Source organism: Dufourea novaeangliae, unplaced genomic scaffold, assembly GCF_001272555.1.
Source record: "Dufourea novaeangliae isolate 0120121106 unplaced genomic scaffold, ASM127255v1 scaffold54, whole genome shotgun sequence".
Classification (NCBI taxonomy): domain Eukaryota; kingdom Metazoa; phylum Arthropoda; class Insecta; order Hymenoptera; family Halictidae; genus Dufourea; species Dufourea novaeangliae.
In genome coordinates this window covers 724,093-735,423 of record NW_015373944.1, presented here as the reverse complement: position 1 = coordinate 735,423, position 11,331 = coordinate 724,093, and the positions used below count along the sequence as shown (strand labels likewise).

Here is an 11,331-nt window from a genome sequence, read left to right as displayed (position 1 = left end):
TCTTCCGCTCTCGCTCGCTCCCGTTCGACCGCTCCAGCCATCTCCGGTACCGATTATTAATCTATACGAGTGATACGCTAGTTTAGATTGAAATGTGCGAGAAGGGTCAAGGAATACCAATACGCAAATATGTCGTTACGTTTCTTGCCTTGTGTCGCCTTCACAGGAGCCCGCGGCTGCCCGCCACTTGCCCGAGCGAGCTCGGTTGCCCATCACTGGTTTAATCATTTAAATGGTAGATTCCTACTATTATGCCGGAATTGACCGCTTGGTGCAGCACACATACTGGGGGACAACGAATTCCCGGACGTGAGCACTCTCATTTCCTCTCTGATAAAACTGGTTAAAACTTAAGGATTCTGTTATTAGAAATCAAACTTCACAATTTTGAAACGAAAGTGCAACACTTTATTGTTTTTATTACGTACTTATTAAAATGTCATGAAGTGAAACTCCCATCGCTTCAGTATGTTTTCTTGTCATACACTCTACAACAAAAACATGTGCATTTCTTCTTATTGTTAACATTTGACATTCTTATTTACGTTATCACTCGATAAGATGAAATTATCGACTGTATACTCTTTAATTTGTATTTCTTGTCTTTCAGTTTTCTTAAAATGTGTGACGGATCGACGCATAATTTTAACAAATAACACCTCTTTAGGTGTTTCAAAACAATGTTGCACCAACGTGCATTACCGCCTAACGATAAAGTACTGTTCCGTATTTTAAAGAATAAAAGTCCAAATGGTCGCAGTATATGCGAGAAACTGGTATCTATCAATACATAGAATATTGTAGTATACGTTTACTTCGCACTGTAATTTATACACACATATTCATATAGATCAATCAATTTTTGAGATAACCCTTCTATCAAACTTATCAGTAGAAACGTTTGTTTCAATGTTTTAATAACAAAGTGTGAAAGTTATTGATAGTGAGTTCTTATTTTAGAATAACAATGTGAAAAATATTGTTGTATTATCAGAGGATGAACTTTGCGAGTTATGGCAACACATGAAAGGCATATTACTAGAGGCTCAAAAATTATGTACACAAGCATCGAAGGGGGACAGATATGTAAAAGTGAGACTATTTATGTGGAATAGCAATCACTGTCATTTAATATTTTATTTATATTTTTTCACCATTATTGTAGGAATGTAACCTTATGGTTAAATTAATACGCACAATAACTGCAATAGCTGGTGAAACCATTGTGCAACGAATATTTATTCCTAATGTACTCCTACAAAATGTAATGTTACTGCATTCCATTGTGTTGCCTAACATAAACGATAAGCAGGCAAAGAATGAAATATCTTACTTATTAGAAAACTGGTGGAAATTGGAAATGACATGGAGGGAAAAAGTGATACAAAATGCAGTTAAATATCTCATTGAAGGTTGCAAATCTTCAGTGGTAATTATATATTAAATAAATACATTAAATGTATGATTAATATCAAAATCATTCATGAAACATACATGTTTTTAGCAATACGTAAAACGTTTGTATGAGATAAGGTCCTCCATTGCATTACTAAAATGCACGGAAGATGTGCAACAGTTGCTTAAACTTGTCAGAGAAAAGACTGTGATGTCACTTGATGAAGGTCGAATGTTGATATTACATCTTTTTAAGCTTGGAGAGCCGTACATATTGGTATAAATTACAATTCTGTATATTAATACTTTTCTTTTTTAAATAATATTAACAGCTGGACTGTTTCAGGGAATTTATAATAATGTAAAAGTTGTTTTACAAAATGTGGAGGACAGTCATATTGCTGCCTATGCAAACTTGTATGTGTCTGCATGGTCAAATGCAACAGCAAACGTAAAAAAGTATATTGTAGAGAACTGCTTGCAAAATATTATTCTTCATTGCTTTCGTGCAAACAGAGATTCTACTGGAAGGGAAAGACTTGGTAAAAACCTGCTTTCATTTCTTGCCGCTATTCATGAGAATAAGAATCAAGCAGCAAGATCAATGATTCATAACCAGTGTAAAATTTTGCTGTGGAAACACTTGAAGGTACTATCAAACAAATATGTACATCTACAATTTTTGGTAAGCAATAAGTAAAATTGTTTCACAGGCTCCTGGTTCATACATTAGATGTAATGCAGTGGAAATTCTTTTCATGACAAGCTCTGTGCAATACACATGTGGTATAAAAGATAGAAACACATTTTATCTTAAGAAATTTTATAAGACAGTAACTGATCTTTTGCACGATTCTGATTCCCAAGTCTGCAATGTTACTATGATCGTAAGCTAATTTGAATCCGCGTTACACCAAGTTTTAAAGTACTTCTTAATGGATCAATTAAAAGATAATCATTAATATATTACAATTCTAAACATTGTTAGGGGCTTTTAAGGCTATTAGAAAAGCATTGGAACTATATTCCAAACAATATTATACGTCATTGGTTAAGCATTTTGTTGCATTATACGGAAACTGCTAGTAGTGCGGAAATAAGAGCAAATGTTTTCATTGGTTTAAAGAAAATATTAATTAAGGAACGATCTCATAGAATACTTAAAGACTTCCTGCCAAATTTTGCAAAAAGTATTTATGACGAAGATCAGACAGTATTGGAAGCATTAATAAAACTTCTATGGCATGCCCAAAATCAACTTGGAATACCATTTTGGGACATCGTACCGTTAACGTACGTTCTTGATCGCTTACAAGTACGTATGTGTTTAATGAACGTGTAATTATATGCTAATTTAAATGTTAAATACCGACTGTATAAACATTTTCAGAGTACACAAGATACATTTTTGCTACAAGAATTAATAAAACTTGTTTGGCAACGTATTTCTTTAAATGGTTCGGATAATGATCAAATGAGGGAAGAAATAGTATATATAGGAATTAATAATATTCAAGCAATTAGGAGATTCTGTCTTCATTCTAAATCTGTTATAGACTGGAATGTGTCTGCACAACTAATTGAATCAATTTTATCTACCATAAAAGATGAATTGGCATGTATGTCTTTAACGAATATATCAAAGAAAAATTATAATAAAAGGATTAAGTTTAGCAATAAAGAAGATATGGAAAAAACTGGTAATATTAAATATTGTTGCATTAAGTACAATATTGAAATTATTAATTATGGTTGTCTTAACAGAGAATGCAAATAATTGGGAACACGAAAATCTTGATAGCTACAGAGATATACAAATATGTATCGATGTAATTGCTATGCTATTAGTAGCAAATAGAAGGAATATAGATGACGATAATTATAACGAAGAAGAATTAAAAATTATACAACTAATTGCAAATATCCTGCCAGAATTTTCATCACACTTTAGGGTAATTCTCCAAATATTAGAATTTCTTAATTCTCCATGATTCTTTATGTCAATAATCATTATCCAGGAAACTCCAGTGAACGACTCAGTTATATTCTTATTTTCATTAATACCGACGAAGTATTTCATCAATAATATCGAAGTTATAGAAACGTTGGCACAACAATTGTGCAGTCCAGATACTTCTGACAATGTACTCCTTTCAGTTTTACATGTTCTCATGAAATGGAATAAGGGCCAGACAATTCTGTTTGCATTAACAAATCTCTTTACGGAATCATTGAGTATTAACACCCAAAATAATCAGGTATAAAAATACTTATACAACAAATATATTTTAAATAATTAACCGTCATACTGATACAACAATATTTTAGGATTCTTGCAATATCGCAACCAGTGTCAATATCAACGAGAAAGGCTTAGAATTAAGCTTGCGTATTTTAAAACATTTATTGCACATTGAATATCAATCAGTTTTAATGAATAAGTATCATCAAGATGTACTTAAGTTTTGGGAGACGCTCCACGCATGGAGAACTTTTATAGAAAAGGGAATAAATAAGGAATGCAATATGAATAATCTAATATCCAAAGACTTGGTTGTAAAGTTTTTTAAGGAATACATATCATTGGTCTTCTTGCTACATAAGAAGGATGTGTTTGACGCGTCTGATCACTTCGCGGAAATTCTACTGTGGGTGAAAAAGTATGTAAATTAACGATATGTTTTTTTAGGACAGTCTCGTAATATTCTAATTTATAATGTATTTTTCATTCAGGACGATAGTACCACATATACCACATGTAAACATAGATACCGAAAGCCGACAAATTTGTACGGATTTAATAAAATGTACTCTTGATACCTCGAATCTGCTGATAAAAGAATACAACTGTACCCCAAAGTTATGTTGTGATATAGTACTTTTATACTGTAGTTGTCTGTCTCCCACAGGCGGTGTTGTTTTCTTAAATTATGCATTCGATGCGATACTAAAGCTACTAGATTTTAGCAAAATGGCTTTCGAAAACCATGAAAGAAATTTATTAGATATCATTGTACCAAATTTTGTATGTGTTACAATGGTTACTTTAACCAGATATAATCAAGATATTTTGGCGAAGCATACGAACGTAAGTATTTACATAAATGTATTAGCAATGAGCCTGGTATTTGCATTGAATTATTTCATTTATTAACTTTTACAGAATTTGAAAGTAATGCATGAACTGACAAAAAAGTATTTTTTTACTATTAAAAATACTTTTAACGATCAAAAAATGTGTCTCCCCTATGTCACCATTATGTTTAACACTGCGATCAGCAGTGTAAGCACAGAAATGACTTGTGTCCTCCAAAACACGTTTATTAAAGAGGAAGATATTTTAATTACATCATTCCCTTACTTGGCAACGAAGATATTAAAAATTATTTTAAATACAAAAAAGTACCAAACCTTGAGTGTTCAAGTGCTAACAAAAACAATAGCAAGTTATACGAAAGTGTGTATGTTCATGTATCTATTCAATGTCGAGTACTATAACTTTGTAACTTACCATGTGTACTGTTGTGTTTCAGATTGACACGCTTTCAGCCTTAGTAATAATCCATAAAATGCTGAAATCATCTAACAAGACACTTGTGAACAGACTTAAAAATACTACTCTAGCATTCAAAGTACACAGCCAAGAACAGTCTTATGATACTCCTTTTGACAAGTATACCCTACTTTTCATATTTTATTATTAGTAATTCTATATATATACATATACAAAAAATTAAAAACCTTACCATTTTAGGTCGATACAAAATGCAATAACCATAGCCATTGATGCAATACTACAGAAGTAACTCATTAATGGCACATTAAACACAGGACTGTATAACACATCAGAAGGATGCATTATTCATTAAACAAGAAGTCCGTTTCCAGTACAAATATGCGTTGTGCAATCACTGTTTGGAGAATTTTATTTTACTAGTTATTATGTATGTTAAAAAAAGATTCACTTATATATTTTTACACAAAATTAAAGAATATTTTTCTATGAACACATAAAGTATAAAAAAAAACCGGAACTATTACATGTAGTTGGTAAAATAAAAATTCTAATGATTGTTTCTAAGTTTATATAAATATATATTTTCTGTTTATACCATTCTATAAAAATTTATAGAAGATACTGACTCTCAATTATGTACTAATCCTTTACATAAACAATTTGCATAAATTATAAAGTTATAGTTACCACAACAAATGTTTCTTGTACATTCATACAGTTTTCACCCGTGTTCTGGATTCCTGCATATACTGTTCAACCAGAAGATGTAATGTTTCTCATTTGTCTAACTGCAGCTACAACTCTGGCATTACACCCGGAACTGCGATTTTGATAATCTTCCGGCGATAATCTCAGTAATAGAGACATGTGTTGTAGATTTTCTGACAAAGCCAGTCCAAGTTCCTCCAATACATTACCAAGATAATCTATAATTCATTTTTCGTGTTACAATTTAAAGAAATGAATGCCATGGTTCTGGTATAACGCATGTATTTACACACCTATGTCGGTAGCAAGTTGCTTGCACGCGGCAGAACTTAATTGACAAATTCCTAAAGTCTGATCTAGAAACATCTGACATGTTCTTTTCGCAATAATATCTAATAAAATACCAGTGAAGCCAGATTCGCTTGAACCCTGTGCATATTGTGGATCTGCTGCTTTTAATGCTTGCGTAAGGCTTGGATTTTCTCTGAGCAAAAATGGTTCTAAGTGCTGCGGCAATGTCATCAAATATTGTCCGACTTGTGTTATATATTCTTGTGGTGAGAAACTATAATCAGGTAGATCTGCACTTAACTGGCTCAATGTATTTACTTCAGCCGACCACACGGGTGCTTTCTGCACTAATAACAATTGAGTAAAGATTGGAGCAAAAATAACTTCGTACGTGGCGCGATGTAAATCTGAGCAAAGTTTGTGAATAGATTTTACAATTAAATCAAGAATAGTTGTTTCTTCTGAAAGAAAAAATAATTATGATAGTCCTGTTTAACGATGTGAATCTTTAGCAGAATTTCGTTAGTATTACCTTTCTGGAAAGATGCAACTAGATTCTCTAACTCAGTTTCACTCGATGCATTCAGAAGAAACTTTTTATACTGATAAAAAGCACTTACTGCTGTACTTTGTAGTTTGTTATTAATTTCAGTTATGTCAATTACTAAAGACTTTTCGAACTGTTGAACTTGCCCCAAAAGATCACCTAAATTGATTAAATAATGTACAGCAATTTCGATCGAAATTTCTCAACAAGATACAGATTTCGTATATTACCTATACTCTGCATTAAAGTGAGACACATCTGGAATAAATTCCAATCCTCGTGTTTTACTTTTTTATGCTCTATTTTCCACACAGCTGCTTGATATTTATCAAGATATTTATTAAAATAACTCTGTAAAAGTAGAAAACAATGCAATATATACGAATGTACAATGACTATGCTATAAGATGATACTCTAAAGAACATACATTTAAAGACTTTAATAAACCAGGGTACCCGCAGCCATCTGTAAAGAGTTTGCACCTTTTGTTCGCCTCGTTTGCATATTCCATTATTCTTGAAATACTGAGAGAAAGAGCATTGATTGTCTCGCTCAAATCGTCTTGTGCAAAATCCATAGATCGAATCTGATGTTCAAGTTGTGCAGTCTCATAAACATTATATCTTACAACATATGGAACATAAGGTGCGTATATTGCCTGCGCTAATGACAGCAATTTTGAATTTTGTATTTTCCCATGCAATGAGGCTTCAATCGCACCATGTAGATTTACTGCAAAGTGCCTCGTAATTTGTTTTAGTTCAAGCAATAAAGTCAATTGCATAACATTTGAATGTTGCTTTAATATTGCTTCTATACATTCTGGAATGCTTGGATCCAGGCTTCTCAAAAGATCAGTATACACTTCAATTAGAATAACAATTGAAGTATTTGGAAATACTTGATTACACCACTTCACCTGTATTAAAATTATGTTAACTTTAGTAAGCAACTTACATTAGGAATACTCAACTAAGATAACTCATTATTTTTAAAGATGAAAGATACCTGATCGTGCCAACTAGATAACAGTTTGTCATAATAAGTGTGTAACCAGTATGTAACATTCTCATCTTGTGCTAACTCAATAGTTCTGCGCCATTCTTGCCCTAAGGATACTTTTAGACAATTGTGGTAGTACTTCAGAAGTTGCGGTAAACGTTCCATTTTATTGAAAATATCCACATAAACTTTGGATTGCTCTAAAGATTTTATGATGAAAATATTATATATATATATATATATATACATATATTTCATATGTGCAAACTATGATGTGGAACACATGTTTGATAGATGGATATAATTTACCCAAATTTGCAGCAGTAAACGCTTGAACTAGTCTTGGACTAGCTATTGCCTCTAATCGATTTTTTAAACCTTCTAATTGTAACTTTTTATCTTCATAATCAACAACATTTACAAGCATTGCCAAAGATTTCTGCATACTAAACAATTTGTTTGCAATTGCCTCTACATCACCTGACTCAAATACCTGTAATATTATGAGCAACATCAAGGAAAGGTCTATAGATATTCTCCTTCTTGTGCTACATTACATACCTCCTCAACATCAGTTGCTAGTACACTCCAATTATCAGCTTCATGTAAACCCTGCTTAGCATTCTGCAAATCTGTCTTTATCCTATCTATTCTTTCTAATGTAGTCATCGAAGATGCAGTGTCCTTCTCAACCTATTTAATAAATATAATACTGTTAAGAAAACACATAAATTACCTGATCCATTAGTACAGAGTATTTGAAAACAAGACCTTTTCTATTTCTTGCTTCACACCAACCATCTTTTCTCTCAGATCTAAAGCTTCTTGTTGTAAGAGCTGTGTATCCCTTAAAACTCTTGGCAAGCTAGAGAGAACAGATTGACTGGTTTCCTCTAGAGCACCATTGACTTGTTGCACATATAATTGCAACTTCATTACCAAGGATGAAACAAATGCCTAAACCCATGATAGTTTGAAATAATTATTAGGAAAACAGTTGTTTCTAGATTTAAAATTGTGTCAAACTATCTAAATTCGATATTTGATTAAATAATTTAAGGGAAAAAGCGATAAAAAAATGATCATCCTTAAAAAAGGAAGTACACGGTGTCATCGACCGCGATGCAATGGAAGCCGTCAGTGTAGCAACCGACTGCATCAGTGCAGTTGAAATGCATAAATTGTGCCGAAAGACGAAAGAGAATTATCGCGATTTAGATTACTGTAGCAATATATAACTTACATCTTTATTTTCCTGTGCTTCCGCAGATTTAAACGTTTTATTGATCCAATCTTTAACGTCGAAAGAATCCTCGAAAAACGCAGATACATCCTGAAAGTGTCGTTTCGAGGTTAGAAGTAGTATAGTTTTTTTTCGCTTTAATCTCGATTTCCACCAAAAATTGCGTAAAATATTTCGTGAAATTCGTCAATTTGGTTTCTGTTTTTCTCTCTTTTCAGCGTAAGCGATTCAACAATCGTACGGTATTTAAGGAAAAGGCTGAAAAGACTTTGCTGACGATCCGCATTGCTTACCATGTCAAAATTCCGTGCCGCGGGGGTAAACCTTTCAGATACGTTCTTGTCAGAATAATAAAATAAAATATCCGAACAATTCGACACAGTTAACGGTGTCCTGTAATATTCAGTTTAAGATTCGGCCTCTCCCGTTCGGTTTTGTTGCTTTTTCTTTATCGGCGCATAGCGCAGAAGTGCTTCGCCGCTGGGCCACTGCTGCACTTTCCGTGTTGCTGCTTCGCGACTGGAGCTGTGATCCGGAAGGAACACATTTCTTATCGTATACCGGATTTCGGCAGATAGAACCACTGCGCGATATATTCGTATTCCATTCGCATAGCTGAGTATTTTCGTGTATTCCTCCTAATAAGTGTTCGCGACACGTAAACGGTAGAGATCGATCCGTGGTGAATGTCGTGCAAAATTTATCCTTCAATAACGATTCGCGGAAGTAGGTTAGCGCGTTTAGTCGATTTGTTCGCCGGAAACAGACGAACGGGTCTCCCGTAGAGAACTTTCGAACGACGAATTTTCAGTGCAACGCGTTACATGTGTGTATGTATGTGAGAGAGAGAGAGAGAGAGAGAGAGAGAGAGAGAGAGAACGAATAGATAAAAGGGAACGAATCGTCGAAAGTAAGACAAGTGGTACACGGTTCTTAACCATGATCGTGATAAAGAAGAGCTTCTGTATCTCGGATTCCAGACGAATTTTGCGGCGGAAGTGAGGGCTTGCCCGGAGACACGATGGCCTTTCAACCCCTCGCGATCATCGGCTCTGTTTTCCCGTGACACAGTCCACGGCCCTGGATTCCAACGAACTGCCTACCAAGGGGTAGACGGCATATCGAAGGGGGAAAAGGGAGAGAAAATGGAGAACAGCATGTTATCGGCCACTTCCGGGCCCTTCGTTGTTAGTCGTCACGCCCCCAAAACTGCGTTTGCGCGTAACGGTTTGCGCAACAGTTGGGAACTTGGAATTTCACCTCCACGAAATCACCTCGGTCGCAACGAAAATAAGGAGAGCCTACCTAGCTGAGCGGAACCACCGCGGCGACGACGCAACTGTACCTTGCCCTTTTCCTTGCGAACGTTGAACGCGTTCGATGCAAGGCTACCTACCTCCCAGGTTGAGTTACACTTGCGTTCGTTTTGCTCCTTTATTTTTTCTCGTGTACGCGTTACCCATGGTCTTTCCACGTACATCGGTATGGATTACCCGAAGGCATAAGCGACGTCGATAGAATCCGTGCCTCGTTTATGCTCACCTCGAGATTAACGTTGTATCAGCGGCAGTAGATCGTTAACTCACGGCTGCTCCGTTTATTATTTTTTTCTTTTGTTATTTCTTTCTTTCCTTATTGCAGATTCGGAAATAGATCTCGAAACATCGTGTTCACACGCCCCCGGTGGGATTATTATTCTTTCGTGTAAATTCCGACCTTATTACGGACGACAATCAGGCTCAATCAGTTTCGGAAGACCAATTTTGTAATCTTGCCGTGCATACGAATGCGTGCCCCGCTGATGAATCGCCCTTCGATTCGACCGGGAACACGTTTCGAAAATCACAATTTCATTCGTTCGTTCGGAATCCCACACGAAAGCTTTGTTCAACCTTCCGTTAACGATAACTTCGTGCATTTTTCTTTGGCGCTCGTGTTAATTTCAATACATTACGGTTATATAACATCATATTATGGTAGTGAGATAGTCGTTCAATAGTCTCTGTCGTAAGGCTTGGTTTCATAATTTTACCATGTTCTGAAAGTCTATTTCACGATTATACATTCATTTGGAATATCCGACCGAGAACAAGAGTCGAGTACGTACGATCATTTTTGCAAAATGGCAAAATTATGAAACCGTCATCCTTACATGGAAAGATCATTGTACCTTGCCTCAGGACGACTATGCGAGCTAAGGAGCTTGTAGGAAAGGCAACGAAGTGTCTTCGACCTTGAGACCCAAATCAGCCAATCCCAAGCGTTCGCTCGCTGGCAGGGTACGCGGGATTGGCTAAATGTTCACCACGATACCAACCACTTCCGATCGTTTCCGGTTGGGACGACGAACCGAATTCACCAAAGGACAGAGATCTGGTGAGTTCAGGAAACAGGTAACGTATACAAATATATATTTTCTTTCGTCCATTTCTGTTCTCTCACTACCCCGCAAAAGCACTCTCTCTCCCTAGCGCACTGTCAGCGTACGCAAGCAAACGTAAAAAGAATGTGCACGTGTGTTTATCAACGCGCGATAACGAGCTGGCCGACAACCTGAGGGTTCATAGAATCTCCCCTGCTGCGTGCAGGAATAATTCACCGCCCAAAACGGTTCGCTTTTGATCCTT

General features: G+C 35.4%; 2 protein-coding genes across 2 annotated transcripts; one reads left to right on the top strand and one right to left on the bottom strand.

Moving 5' to 3' along the window:
- The first annotated feature begins 301 nt into the window (after positions 1-301).
- LOC107185981 lies at positions 302-5,227 on the top strand. The gene is made up of 16 exons (XM_015573763.1): positions 302-466; positions 611-776; positions 961-1,092; positions 1,166-1,429; positions 1,505-1,672; positions 1,742-2,044; positions 2,109-2,282; positions 2,384-2,710; positions 2,786-3,095; positions 3,160-3,347; positions 3,414-3,653; positions 3,724-4,055; positions 4,129-4,483; positions 4,559-4,852; positions 4,929-5,068; positions 5,150-5,227. Exons 2-16 carry the CDS (start codon positions 681-683, stop codon positions 5,199-5,201), a joined length of 3,375 nt encoding a protein of 1,124 aa, XP_015429249.1. The 5' UTR covers positions 302-466; positions 611-680; the 3' UTR covers positions 5,202-5,227.
- Positions 5,228-5,271: 44 nt separating this feature from the next.
- LOC107185926 (conserved oligomeric Golgi complex subunit 7) lies at positions 5,272-8,990 on the bottom strand. The gene is made up of 12 exons (XM_015573703.1): positions 8,973-8,990; positions 8,705-8,794; positions 8,233-8,418; positions 8,023-8,154; positions 7,771-7,954; positions 7,468-7,661; positions 6,887-7,378; positions 6,689-6,809; positions 6,444-6,617; positions 5,914-6,372; positions 5,600-5,838; positions 5,272-5,306 (listed from the first exon to the last, which is right to left on the bottom strand). Exons 1-11 carry the CDS (start codon positions 8,988-8,990, stop codon positions 5,666-5,668), a joined length of 2,223 nt encoding a protein of 740 aa, XP_015429189.1. The 3' UTR covers positions 5,272-5,306; positions 5,600-5,665.
- Positions 8,991-11,331: the final 2,341 nt, after the last annotated feature.

Excerpts from the sequence above, each read along its gene's own strand:
- LOC107185981 (XM_015573763.1), top strand. The coding sequence starts at position 681 with ATGTTGCACCAACGTGCATTACCGCCTAACGATAAAGTACTGTTCCGT. Across the intron at positions 1,430-1,504 it reads AAGGTTGCAAATCTTCAGTG|CAATACGTAAAACGTTTGTA; the intron begins GTAATTATATAT and ends ACATGTTTTTAG. Across the intron at positions 1,673-1,741 it reads TTGGAGAGCCGTACATATTG|GGAATTTATAATAATGTAAA; the intron begins GTATAAATTACA and ends GGACTGTTTCAG.
- LOC107185926 (XM_015573703.1), bottom strand. Across the intron at positions 7,955-8,022 it reads TAGCAACTGATGTTGAGGAG|GTATTTGAGTCAGGTGATGT; the intron begins GTATGTAATGTA and ends ATAATATTACAG. Across the intron at positions 6,810-6,886 it reads GTTTATTAAAGTCTTTAAAT|AGTTATTTTAATAAATATCT; the intron begins GTATGTTCTTTA and ends CTACTTTTACAG.